The sequence below is a fragment of the Ascaphus truei genome, chromosome 2 (assembly GCF_040206685.1).
Source record: "Ascaphus truei isolate aAscTru1 chromosome 2, aAscTru1.hap1, whole genome shotgun sequence".
Taxonomy (NCBI): domain Eukaryota; kingdom Metazoa; phylum Chordata; class Amphibia; order Anura; family Ascaphidae; genus Ascaphus; species Ascaphus truei.
In genome coordinates, this window is record NC_134484.1 from 323,762,688 (window position 1) to 323,776,602 (window position 13,915).

Genomic DNA, 13,915 nt, shown 5'->3' on the forward strand with positions numbered 1-13,915 from the left:
AAATCATCTGTTGGTGTATTTCCGGGGAGAAGAGTTCGAGGAGAGCCTGTTATCGTGAGTTCCTGCTGGTGGCGAACAACGAGGGCCATATCGGACACAGTGGAGTCACGGAGCAGTACAGCAGACAAGCAGTGTTTCCTGATCCTTTGGAGCATGAGTATTATCTCATAACATGCTTTTATATATTCTATGTTTGTGAGTTCATTTTATGAGCCTTTTATGGGAATTAAATTTATTTTTTGCACAGTAATGCACTAGGATTGGGCGCTTTTTTCTTCTTTTTTTCTATGCAGGTGGAGAGGGAGGTCGTTGTGCCCTTTTTAAGAAGCTGCCTGTTTCCTGATAGTGCTTTGTTGTATTCCCCCACATTGGACACATTTTGGACTCCATAGGACTATCTTTATTGTGTGTATCTAGGAGGGTCCACAGCACACCATGTGTATTCATTTATGCACAATTAATTAGGTTTCATTGATTACTCAGTAAGAGTTTATGCATTGATCTACAGGTTTTTATTTAATTTAATTTTTTATTATTTTTCTATTTTTTGCTGGCCTATCTTACCCAAGCGCAGTCCTTAATTGTATATATATCTAAAATGACTGAGACTTGATTATGTATTTTCTTGTTCAGCCATCAGGCTAGGTGTCAGATTTGCACAGGAAGGTGTGGCAAGAATGACCCTTTATGGTTAAAGTTAGAAATGATAAATGGAATGTTACGACTTCTATGATGGTTAATAAAAAATCCTATTGTAGTGTTGTAATATTATAATAGGTGTACTACAGATAGTAATTGGTAAAATGTTGCCTCACTAATAGTATGAGTGTTAAAATAAGAAAACATGTATAAGAAAGGGCTAAGAAAATCACATAACAAAAATAAAAAAGAAGGTCAGATAGAAGATTGGAGTGACCCCCTCTGTGGAACACGGATGGCCGGACCGTCCGGGTTGACACACTCACCTCCCCCCTTACACCAACACACCATGACTGGTGTGAACAAGTGGCTCTGCTACCGGTTTTGGCAGCAGAGTCACCCATTTCAAGAGAATATTCTCATTTAATGGAGGATCAGGAAACTGATCCCAAAATGTTGGTTATATATGTATGTATATGTGTATTTTGTTTTTTATTATTATTAAAGAGTCACAAGTTGCTGAGAAAATATATCCAAAGTCACAGTGTGCTGGAGTTGTTCGGGAAAAAGGTAGTACCAAAGAGGGTAAAGAATTTAATTAAAGAACAATAAACTGGGGTGGATCACTGTTTATCAATTACAAACCAAACATCAAAACAAATATGACATGTAGGATAAGCACTTTGAATGTAATGGGACTAAACTCACCGGTAAAAAGGAGACGAGCCCTTGAGGAGTTAAAAAAAGATGAAAAATGATGTAATGTTCAGACAGGAAGCATATTTTAAAAGAGATAAAGAACCAATAATGATTAACAAAGATATTGTACAAAACTATTATAGCTCATCTAGAAATAAGAAAAATGGAGTGGAGTCCAGCTTAGTAAAAATTTCACGTTACAAGAAATCACCACCAAAAAAGATATAGAAGGCAGATATATCATGATCAAAGGTAAGCTAAAGGGGAAGAATGTCACATTAGCAAATATATATAGCCCCCAATGTAGGTCAGGCAGAATTTTTAGAGAAAGTATTATCAATAATCAATATATTTTAGAGTAGGGGCTCTGTACTTGGGAGGTGACGTTAATGTGGCACTGAACCGGTATTGGATACCTCCAAGGGCACACAAAAGTTAGTAAAAAAACAGAATAAATACATAAATAAAATATTGAATCAACAGGAACTAGTTCATGCCTGGAGAGTATTAAGCCCATCAGGAAAAGATTATACATATTATTCGTATCCACACGATAGCTACTCTAAGATAGATTATATATTTATAGACCAAATTAATGTGAACAAAATACGGAAAATTTATATTGGCAATATTACATGGTCAGACTATGCAACATTAACTTTAGAAATTGATATGGGTTTGGATCCACACAGAAAGGTGAGTGGACATGGAGACTGAATGAGTCCTAATTGAAAAATAGTATAGCAATATTTATAATTGAGGAAGTTATTTTACAGAAAATAATATATGAAACATATCCCCAGCAATTTTATGGGAAGCCCATAAAAGTGTAATAAGGGGGCGGAGGGGGGGGCAGTGGTGAGATTCTGCCTGTTCGCTCCAGTTTGTGCGAACCTGTTGCTAAAATTTCCCCCGTCCGCTGAACCGCTGCTTAAATTACCTTGAGCGGTGGGTAGCAGGCGGCATGCGGCACCTGACAACATCTCCTAGCATCTATTTTCCTGTAAAGCTTCTCAATATGGCTGCGTGGCGTCAAATGGTGCTGAACTGTTCCTACGGGATGGCTTATAGAACTTTAAAGACTGTCTGTTCATCCCTAAGGAAGTAAGATTAGAAATGCTCCAACTTATGCATGATTCCCGACCGGCCACCCTGGTGTCCTCAAGACACAAGAACTGTTGCCCCGCTCATTTTGGTGGCCCAAACTGGCACAAGACGTAAGAGACTGTGTTCTACCGTGCGAGAAAGGGGGGGGGGAGCAGGCAGGGGGGCGCAGACTGAAACATTTGCACACTCCTGGTCTATAGAGCACTGCACACATGATCAGTGCTTCCTATGCATACATTGTACATTAACCTAGTGAATAGGGGAGATCATAGCTATTATGTGCTAGAGGGGAAAGTCACGGTGGCACTGAAAACATTCATTCAAACAAATGTAATATTTCCTAGTGTTTTCCCAAATGTTGTACCAATCCCCAATAACCTCTTGAATGCCGCATTAGTTGGGGTTTACATATCGGGCACTCGGGGGATTCGTCCTTGCCATTTCATGCAGCCCTACTTCACCCCATGATTTTCAGCTCCAGGGAATCCCCGATTCCTGAGATACAAACCGTTAAATGTACTGCTGGTCAGTGCTGGGCTTACGCATAAGTGAACTAGTTTTAAAATTGAATGATAGAGAAGATACTGGAAAAAAATGAGATACTCTATAAATATGGACATTTTCATTCAAATATGACCCTAAGCATCGTGCATCGAAACTGTCAAACTTTGTTGTTAATCATTTGAAGACTTTATCGATGATTTTGCTCTCTAAAAATCATGAAAGAAAATGTTTTAATATTAATATTAATGTGCAAACACTTAATTTTAGCTGTACACTGTCATCTTTGTATGTAACAATGCTAGTATAATTAGTAGAAAAAAGGTAACATACACCCTAGCGCATGAAATGATGAGTCCCAGAAATACAAAATTGTGCAAATACAAAATATAAACATGTATTTAATAAAATATTCCTATAAATGTGACATGCACAAAATGCATAATTTGGTGTACCTAAGCCTTGTTGAAGCTTGAACACAGTCTAAACAGCAATGGTACCAATAATTAAAAAAGCCTAAGGCTACGCTTATAGTGCCGGCAACGCGACGGTGACATCAGGCTGCGGTCGCTGGCAAAATCAAATTGAGATGACTTCCAGCAATCGCGACCAAGCCATCGCACCGCGCTTACTATAAGCGCACGTGACGGCGGCAATGCATTTGTTTTGACGCGATGTTGCGTCGCTGGGACTATAAGTGCAGCCTAAGCATTAACTTAGTTCCCAAACAGACACTATTTCTGGTATGCAAAAAGATAAAAAAGGGGAATAAATGAGAATGAGATATTCCCAGTATAGACTTCGCTGTTTGAGACTAAATGTGCTTATAATAATAACAATTCTAAAAGCATGCAATGATAGATACCTAATACAATGTATGGATTCTAGCTTGTTTGCATTTGATAAAACCCAAAAGACAAAGGAAGTCTCTTTTTGTTCTGTTGGAATAGTATCCCCTCTTCCCTTGCTATATCGGTATATGTGTTTACTTGAGCAAATGTGGAACGCCAATATTTTGGGACTGATTAGTTAGTCCAATATAAGGTATGTGTGGTATAGCTTTTTCAATTGCAGTATAGGTGATGTTGCTTATATGGAGTTTCTTAGTTGATGCTTAATTGAGTGAGTATACAAGGAAGATTGTTAAGTGTAGTCTTACCCCTGGGGTTGGTTTCACGGACCTCTCACATCCACAGTCCCTGCGTCTACCCGGTGCTGCACTATTGCTTCTGTACACTCACTTTGGCTTTAGCTGCTGGTGTTTACTTTATCCTTCGATTTTTGTGGCTGTTCCGTTGATGGACACAACTTTTCTCCTGCTGTTGTCCGGTACGGTCACTCAGGTATTGTGATCCCCGCTCCCCAGTTGATGCCCACCACTGACTTGTTCGCGTCTTGCAGAGGCTCGCCTCCGGCTTGTGTGATAACCCCCCCTTTTTTTTCCAAGAAGAGGAAGGAAGGAAGGTGGTGTCTCATGGCCTGAGTACAGCCCCTTGAAGGTGGGTGCAGCCCCTTCTAGATTCTTCTGGGGAGGATCTAAAATCAGTCTGACTCCACCCTCCAACGGGTGAGGAAGCAAAGGAGTCTTGAGCTAACCTCTGAAGTGAGAGGAAGCAGAGGTCTTGCTCTACCCTTCATAGGGAGAGGGTGTGAGGTGAGGAAATGATGAAGTCTGGCTCTTCTCCTTAAGGGAAGTAAGAGGGCTATGAGCCTTCCCCATCACAGGGCAAGCATGCCATTCTAAGCCGGCTGGCTTAGACAATACCCAGACGAAGTGCCCCAAGAGATGGAGCCTGCACCATCCAGAATGTCCTGCACTGTGGGAGATTAAGAGGAGAAGTGGAGAAAGAGAATAACAATAAAAGCTGCTTATTCACCAGACCTCTGCCTGGGTGTCGGTTACTGGGCAGGAGGATTAAAGGGTGCAGTTATGGGAGCTGACATCCCACAGCCTGGGATCCTGTCACAGCTAGAGGCGCTGTACACCGAAGATCAAACCACAAACATTGTCCTCAAACTTGTCCTATGCCCCTTACCACCGTGGCCACTCAGCCCTCCTGGAACCAGCAAGTATGCTAGCACCACCCAACGAGTAGTAGCCAGAGCAGTTTTGTCCAAAGGAGCCCTAGATGAGATGGGGGGGAGGGGGGGAGCACAAGGGTTACATGTGCATCAATAAAATCCACACAATAAGTAATTAGCTAAGTTGCCGATCTATCCGTCCTCCTGTGATCAATCAGCGAAGATGCGACTCGGGGTTCACTAAATGGGGGTCAGTGCAGCAGAAGAGGACCAAAGATGCAAAGTTCTGGTGCTCTGCTAGAGAGAGGGTAAGGCTCAAAAATGGGTGTGCCAGAGCCTGTTTCAAAAAAGGAAGGGGATGCGACTTTGTAAAAGGTTGCTATACAAACAAAGAATGCTTGTTACATTATAATATATTAAACATGTAATTCAGTTTTGTTTTTTAAATGCTACCAGTATTTTCTCATAGTATAGAACTGATTTATTAAAATAAAAACAGACATGTAGGATATTGCTTGGTCTGCAGCTTTAAACTTGACATAGCTTAGGGCCTCAGAAGGTCAAAGTCCAGCCCTGCTGCTGGTACTTCCTGGGTTTTAAATCCTCAGCATAACACAGGATAATAAAAGTCACAATAAATATTACGGCCTCCTATTGGCCCGTGATGCAGGAGATTCGAATCCCCATTTTGTTTCCGCAGGACCTAGCACCCCTTCCCCCTGGTTTCCATGATGTAAAATAAGGGGGGAGGGGGAGGGGGAGGGAAATATAAATCTTCTTCATTTTGCCCCCCCCCCCCCCCCACCCAATCCCCCCCAAATTATGAAACAGATGTTTCTCTAAATCTCCAAGAATAAAAAGAACACGTATTTGTGTCAGCGGTCGAAGTGTGACGATAGTATACTTTCTAAGCGAAATATTATATATATATATATATATATATATTTTTTTTTTTTTTAAACATTGCATACATCTTTGAGAATAGCTATTCCACCATGTTATATAAACGACTTAAAAAAATAAATAAATAAAAAAAGCAATTTCAACCACTGCCTGCTTCTCTCTTCTCTATAAGTCTGCCCAGCACATTATCATTACTACACAGTACATGTGTTTTTTCCCCATGGGGAAGGGAGGATAGGCTTTCCCAACACCAAAGCTCAGCTGCCTTCCTCCTAACAACACCACCGTCACTTGCGATAACGGAACCTCCATTCTCAAAGCATCCTGGGAAACGTAGTCTTCGACCTTCTGAGTAACGGTGTGTGGAACCTCTTGCGTGAGCAGCTGATGGACTACAATTCCCGTGTGGCCAGCGGCGGGAGCCGGAGTCTGCACGGCTTGGATTGCGGAGGTGGAACAAGGTTTGCTGCTGGCCTGGTGGATCCGCTGCTCAGTCACAGAAACCGGCAGCCGCGCTTGGGTCGCGGTGAGAAGCAATTACATTGGGGGAGCGCCTCTTTCATACGAGGTAACTTCCTGGCTCCATATCTATGAGGCACCAGCTCCCAAGTCCTGTGTGCGCTTGATATTGTAACCCCTGCGATTGCCGTAGTGGCCTGCAACACTCAGCAATGCTTTGCAGGCCTCTCTGCTACTGACTACTGGAGGGATACACACACACACACACACACACACACACACACACACACACCACCACCCCCACCCCCCCCCTTAGGCTGACAGCGCCCACCCCCATGTAAAAAAAAAAGTTATGGGGACTTACCTTGACGAGTGGCGTCGTGGCGCCAGAATGTCACAGCGGCATGTGGTGTCACCTTGACATGGCAACGCGTCGTCATATGACGTTGCGACGTCATTTAATGTTTGCGTCATTTAATGTTTGTCACCGTGACGACGCTACAGGAGGCGGCCTGCTCCGGAAAAGGAAAGACCACCCTATGAAAGAGAAGAAAAAAAAAAACACGCACCTCTTGGTTTTGCCAGTCCAGGCCCCCACACTCCCTCCTCTCGGTGCCGGGATTCAACTTCCGCCTGACCGGAGGGGGGAGTTGGAGAAGGGGCCCGCGGTTCCCCTTCCTGTCTAGTGGAAGTTGGATCCCGGTGTCGACAGGAGTAGGGAGCACGGGGCCCCATGCAACCGCCTTTCTCGCCTTGCCCTTAATAAGGCCACTTGTTCAGCCTTTTTTTAACTGGCAATTGGATAAATAAGGGACTTGATCAGCCCAAGGCCGCAATTATAGTAGGCACGCGTGACGGAGTGCATGGCGTGGCGCACGTGCGATATAGGTTCACTGAGGCTGGAGGCGTGGCGGAGTAGACACGTCACCAGGCTGGTTCTCCATCATTGGCTGAACTGCTCATGTGACGCAGCCACCGCGCGAAAAAAACGAAATGATTTGTCTTTTTAAAAATTGGCCGTGCGGTCACTGTTCATCGCGCACTATGGCCTGCCCATATCAGTTTCTGCACTTTGCGCAGCGCACGAAATAGCACGCACCGTCGCCCCTACTATAAACGCAGCCTTATCTAACAGGCAGCAGGTCAAATAAAAGACTTGTTCAGTGTACCCCTAACATGCCAGCCTAGATCTTGGCTAAAGCCTAATATGCCAGCCTAAACCTGGCCTTAAGCCTAATGTGACAGCCCAATTCTACTATGCCAGCCTAACCTTTACTTTTAAAGGAGCATTCCAGCAATTTATTTTAATAGGTATGAAGCAGGGGGTCTCCGGAGTTGAACAGAGTTAATTTTACTTTTAGCTCTGGAGACCCCTGATTCCCGAGATACATATTTCCAAAGGTGCTGCTATCAACTGATAGAGGTTTAAAGCTCCCACGTTGCGACAGATTAGTGCAGTGTGTCCTATTGGTTTCTGTGCCACAGGACATTTTAAACCTCCATATTCTTAACCCAACTGAGGCTTCTACCTGCAAAGACCTACTAAGGTATGTATCTCGGGAAGCAGGGGTCCCCGGAGCTGAAATGAACTCTTGACACCCTGCATCAAAATCTGTCTGAGGATTGTGTACTAAAAAAACCGAGTGGATTTATCTCACTCCGCCATTGCATGCAATCCAAACTCGGATCAGTGAAACAGTGTCCTCAAACCTCCCTCCCAAATACATTATGGAGACATACCTGTGCTGAAAAAGGAGCACACCTGAGGTACCCTGGGAGATATGCTAATAGATATGCAAAGTATATTTAAATGAGTCCTATTCCACACTTCTTAAAAGGATTTTCATACTAACTATATAGAGTTGATGAGCCTTAGGCCTCGGTCCCGCTGCGCTCGTTGGCGCGGGCGGCAATGTCGCGAGTTCCCCACCAGCAGGGGAATCCTCGCGAGCCGGTCCCGGTCCCCACTGGCGGCACAGCTGACTACACGCTGTCGCGCGTCAGCCGCTGGAGACACCAGAGAATGGTGTTTTCTAGCTTTGACGCGTGACGTGTGTGGCTGTGAGCCAATGGGGAGGGGAGGCTTCGGGAGGAGGAGAGGCTTCGGGGAGCGGGGAGGAGTGTGGAGTGAAAGCAGGTGAGTGCCTTTCTCTGTGTGTGTGTCTGAGTGCGTGCCTGTCTGTGTGTGTATGTGTCTGAGTGCGTGAGTGCCTGTCTGTGTGTGTGTGTGCCCGAGTGCCTGCCTCTGTCTGTGTGTGTGTGTGTGTGTGTGTATGAGTGCGTGAGTGCCTGCCTGTGTGTGCGCCCGTGTGTGTGTGTATGAGTGCGTGAGTGCCTGCCTGTGTGTGTGTGTGCGCGTGTATGAATGAGTGCCTGCGTGTGTGTGTTTAAACTTACCTTCCAGCTCCAGCCCGAGTCCGTGGAGGGAGGGGGGGGAGAGTAGCGGGTCCCTCCGCTCAAGCCACGCCCCCCCTCCCTGTCAAACCGCCCACCTCCCGCCCACCTCCCGATCAAACCTCCCACCTCCCGCCCACCTCCCGCTCCGGCTCCCGCTCCCTACAGACCGCAGATCGCGGTCTGTGTATCTCAGCGCACCGCCTGTCAGCAGCGCAGGTGCGCTGACTCTGGGAGCGGGGCCTTAGCCTCAGGCCGCATCCATACTTGGCACAAAAGTCTGTGCCTCTATGAGGCAGGCCATAGAGCGCGCGATTGCTGAGCAGACGAAATAATTTGATTTTGTTGCGCGACGGCCGGGTCATGTGAGCGATTCAGCTTATGAGGGCGAATTATTAAAAAAAAAAAAGGCTGCTTTTATTGTTCCTTTTAAAGCTGCTGTTTCTTACGCTGCAAGTCACCAGCTGCTCGTAAAACGTCTATCTCCCATGACTATATCGTGATAAAAAACGAAATCAATATTGTCTCATGTCTATGTTGCTCAACTCTACCATCTTGTGGATGTGTAATGAGAGAAGATCAGGTAGCTGGATACCGGTGTGTCTGACACATTTCATGTCTTTCTCCCTCAATCTGCAGAAACCCACATTAACTCTCCTCTTCTGCCTTCACCTACCTTTCTGCATTCCCACACTGGCTCCTATTCAGTATGCGGTGAACCTCTCTTTCCCTCGCTCTAAATTCAGAGGCTTTAAGGCCTTATTCAATGTAGTTTGAAGCAGAATTCAATGGGAATTTTAGGCCCAAACGTCCTCTTCGGACTATATAGAATGACTCCTTTGGTCTGATGTCCTGATCCATGTGTTGTCCCTAATTCTTTCAATGACTCCACATAAGTATATTGGTATTTGTATGGCTAAATAAAAACAGTTTTAATGTGATATTTAACTACTTATTTATTACACACAACACACACTTTGCTGGCCCCACAGGCAGTGAATGGGTTAAAAATACACTACCCTTTTGTTGCCTGATTCTTCACTGGCAGCTAAGGTGTTGCTCCTGCAGCATTCATCACTAAGGAAGCTTACGCATCAGTATCACATTCTCTGCAAATGTTATCAATAGTTTGCTTATTGATGATCTTCTGACAACCTTTTTAGATTTAGGTCTTAAAACTGTGTCATGGTAGGAATCATGTAATTTTAAATACTGTAACTGAGACAGGATTGCAGCAATTCTTGTGATAAGTGTTGAAGGTAGAATAACAAGGACAGTGAACATTAATGGGTCCGGGCAAATTATTTCACATCAAGTATAAACACTGCAGTGTGCTGTTTAGATTATTAAGATAAATAGTTGACTTTTTATAGCAAAATGCATTTTATTTTTTATTTTTTTTAAACGGTGTGCATAGGAATTTTGTACCTTGTTTTTTTTTCTGTGTCATGATATTGTAGTAATGATGGATTTTTACCACTCTTCTGCTCAGGTATAATGCCACCAACATGTCCGTTCATTCCATGCTTTGTGATCGCATAGCTATCGCCAAAGAACTGACCAAGAGAGCTGAAGCCCTGTCCAGGTCTCGAGTAGGAGGTGTGGAAGGTGGGGCAAAACTATGCAGCAAGCTGAAAGCCGAGTTGAAATTCTTACAAAAGGTGGAGGCTGGAAAAGTGGCTATTAAAGAGTCTCACTTGCAGAGCACTAACCTCACGCACCTACGAGCCATCATTGAGTCAGCAGAAAGTCTGGAAGAGGTTGTCAGCGTGCTCCATGTCTTCAGCTATAAAGACCGGTCTGGCGAGAAGCAAACGCTGGTGGTGGACGTTGTAGCAAATGGGGGCCACACCTGGGTGAAGGCAATCGGGCGGAAGGCTGAAGCTTTGCACAATATATGGCTGGGTCGCGGTCAGTACGGGGACAAAAGCATAATTGAACAGGCAGAGGATTACCTGCATGCCAGCAGTCAGCAGCCTGTGCAGTACAGCAATCCTCATATCATTTTTGCCTTTTATAATAGCATCTCCAACCCTATGGCAGAGAAGTTGAAAGAGATGGGCATATCGGTACGCGGGGATATAGTTGCCGTTAACGCCTCGCAGGAGACACTGCAGGAAGAGAGTTACCTAAGTGGCAGCGAATCCGATGACAGCTTAGAGCTTTTGCAGGTCAGTAGAGTAGATAGAGAGAACATACTAGCCAGTGTTGCTTTCCCTACAGAGATCAAGGTTGAAGTCTGCAACCGGGTAAATTTGGACATCACCACTTTAATTACCTATGTATCTGCTCTCAGTCACGGAGGCTGCCACTTAATGTTTAAGGAAAAGGTTTTAACAGAGCAGGCAGCACAGGAAAGGCAAGAGAAGGTGCTGCCTCAGTTGCATGCTTTCATGGAGAGCAAGGAATTGTTTGCCTGCGAATGTGCTGTGAAGGACTTTCAGTCCATATTGGAAACCTTGGGTGGACCAGGGGAGAGGGAGAGAGCAACTGCTCTCATAAAGAGGATTAATGTGGTACCAAACCAGCCTTCTGAACGTGCCTTAAAACTTGATGTCAGTTCCAAAATAAATAGTCGTTCTATCTCAATCTTTGGAACAGGAGACAGTTTGAAAGCCATCACCATGACGGCTAACAGCGGTTTTGTTAGAGCAGCAGCTAACCAGGGTGTTAAGTTCAGTGTGTTCATACACCAGCCCAGAGCGCTAACTGAGAGCAAAGAGTCTTCTGCTTCTCCTTTACCAAAGGATTATTCATCTTCAGATCTGCTTTGACTACAGTTGCATTATAACATATTAGAACTACACAGGCTAGTATGTGCTAATTATCCTGTTATTTGGGGGTTATCTAATGGAAAATGTGTTTTTGAATACATATAAAACTGCAAATACCCTAATAGACTATCACCTTTTTTGCTTTGTAAACAAAATTATATTGTGCAGAAACATGTTTATTTAATAATAATGAATAAAATTGTTGAAGGGATGCACTTAAAGAATCCTTTGTGTTTAGCCTATTATTCAAACAGAAAATGTAAGACAAGTCATTTACAATTTGTATCAATTGTCTCCTGTCACTTTCAGAAAAAATGTTCCAAGTCCTCCAAGATGTCTTAAATGTAAAAAATAAACCCGCACACATCAAAGTACTCACAAAGACTATCTTTGTTCAATTGTTAGATTTTCCAGTATAGTTTCAAAGTATAATAAAAAAAAAAATAATTTCCTTTGTTGGACAGCTTCCTGTGAAAGAGCCAGTCAGCGATGAGCCAAGGTCAATGGGTGCCCTTACTGTCAGCAGTTTTGTTCACTGACATTTTTTCCCTCCCCTGGATTTATGTTGTTTGGGGGGCAATAGAAGCTTTTAGTATTGGGGAGAGGGTGTCCCCCTCTGCATAAGAAGGTGTCTCGCGCAGGGGATTCCTGTTCAAATAATGTAGTTTGAGCCATGTGAATTTCTGTTTTTAAAGCAGCAGTCCTCCCCCAAAAAAGCAAAATGACATCATAACATGATATTAAAACAACGTGCACTTTGTGTTTTCATATCACTTTCTTTGCCCTTTTTCACCTGTTTTTTCATTTCACTGGCATCTGCTGTTACCATGACAAGCTGTTGTCGTTAAAAGGGTTGTGGCTTCAATTAGCAGTTGTATTGTATGTCTTTATTTATATAGTGCCAAAAGTGTACTCAGCGCTTCACAAAGAATACAGTACAGGGAATTTTAAAAATACAATAAGTGCAGCAAAATCAGTCAATGGGAAAGGAAATCCCTGCCCAAAAGAGCTTACAATCTAAGCGGCAATTCCAAACACTAGTGCTCTGATTGACACTGTCACAGCTTAAAGAATTAGACTGAATGCAATTCATACCCTTTACAACAGGGGTGGCCAACCCCAGTCCTCGAGGGCCACAGAATATTTCAGAGTTTTGTTTTGTGGTGGTGGCTCTGTGTTAAAATGTGTTTCCTTCCCCCTGCCACATTGTCATAGGTCGGAATAGAGAGCGGGGGAAGTTGCTGTCCCGGATTGGTCCGCCTCCCTCTCTTTCCGCACTCCAATTTAGCACTCTCCGCACGGCAAACTAAGCGGTGCAGCACTGACTGCCACAACCTGGAACAGTGCGTCCAATTCTGCTTTGCGGTCTCGCAGTAAAGCAGGATAGGGAGTGCTGTTGCCAGTCACGGTGGCGACTGACAAGTCAGTCAGCACTACGCCACATGTCAAATGTTAAGTGCCTGGTCCTGGAGTTTTCCATCCCTGCGTCTACGAGCCCTTTCTTTAAACACGTTTGCCAATTGGAGTTACTGTCGCACAGAAACTCCCATTGAAAATAAGGGCAGTGTATTAAATTATTCCCTATGTCTGTTAGTTTAACACAAACTGGGGCTACATTTGTTACCCTTTACAGTGCACTAATGATGCCCCAGGTACTTGCTCATTTTTCAGGGGGAGATCGGGCAGTGACAGTGACCAGCCCTATCCCCTCCACTTCAGATTCTGGCATCTGGGCGGCAGTCATGGTTATGTGATCGGCCAGGAGCGATCACATAACCCGGAAGTGCTTGAGGAACCCTGGTACTCTAAAGGTTGAAGAGCAATACCTGTTTGGGGGGGTAAATGCTCGTACCCATGAAAATGAACATGGCACCTTCTACTGTATTTAGATACAGGTGTCTAACACATTGTAGCTTTTCCTCATTATGATTAGATGGCAGGTTATTGCTTTAGTAGTAAACTGTGGGTCTCTGTTTCTTAATTTAAAAACTCTTTAGCTATGCCATTGATACTCAGGATAACTTCATATTACAGTTTGGTTCCCCTCTCGGCTCAAAATGAACAAAGTGGAAGTGTACCTATCAGTCATAAGGGGATATGTACTAAACTCTCCCGGCTGCAAAATCGGGGTAACAATGGAGTGGAAATATGCTATACATTTATCAAATCAAAAATACCATAATAACCTTAAAAGGACTTTTTTTTTCTAGATATATTGGGGGAAGTTGTATGTGTTGTGTTTTTTTTTTTCTTTTTTTCCCTCTACAATTTTGATACATAATCCCCATCGTTTTCAGGAGAGCACTTTTAGGGCTTTCCCAATGTAGCATGCCAATCATTAGAGATGGGCAAACTTTTCACCCACACTATCAAACTCTGTAAATTTGACACAGTTTGTCAATTTGCCGCAATTTGGC

The 13,915-nt window shown here is 44.0% G+C and overlaps 1 protein-coding gene and 1 long non-coding RNA gene across 5 annotated transcripts; one reads left to right on the plus strand and one right to left on the minus strand.

Annotated features, from left to right (window-relative positions):
- Nucleotides 1-1,410: 1,410 nt before the first annotated feature.
- On the minus strand, nucleotides 1,411-7,197 carry LOC142487373 (uncharacterized). Its single transcript, XR_012799207.1, has 3 exons — nucleotides 6,695-7,197; nucleotides 4,106-4,763; nucleotides 1,411-2,434 (listed from the first exon to the last, which is right to left on the minus strand). It is a non-coding gene; the product is annotated as an uncharacterized LOC142487373 (long non-coding RNA).
- C2H7orf25 (chromosome 2 C7orf25 homolog) lies at nucleotides 6,243-12,258 on the plus strand. 4 transcript variants are annotated; one of them, XM_075586589.1, is made up of 2 exons: nucleotides 6,243-6,439; nucleotides 10,217-12,258. In XM_075586589.1, exon 2 carries the CDS (start codon nucleotides 10,233-10,235, stop codon nucleotides 11,496-11,498), a length of 1,266 nt encoding a protein of 421 aa, XP_075442704.1. In that variant the 5' UTR covers nucleotides 6,243-6,439; nucleotides 10,217-10,232; the 3' UTR covers nucleotides 11,499-12,258. The 4 variants fall into 4 exon arrangements, with proteins under 4 accessions (XP_075442704.1, XP_075442705.1, XP_075442703.1 ...); XM_075586590.1 differs by lacking the exon at nucleotides 6,243-6,439 and adding an exon at nucleotides 6,838-7,877; XM_075586588.1 differs by lacking the exon at nucleotides 6,243-6,439 and adding an exon at nucleotides 7,890-8,097.
- Nucleotides 12,259-13,915: the final 1,657 nt, after the last annotated feature.

What these genes read in the sequence shown, in the direction of transcription:
- C2H7orf25 (XM_075586588.1), top strand. Translation starts at nt 8,000, where the DNA reads ATGCAATCCAAACTCGGATCAGTGAAACAGTGTCCTCAAACCTCCCTC. An exon ending in GAAAAAGGAGCACACCTGAG is followed by an intron (nt 8,098 to 10,216) that starts GTACCCTGGGAG and finishes TCTTCTGCTCAG; the next exon opens with GTATAATGCCACCAACATGT.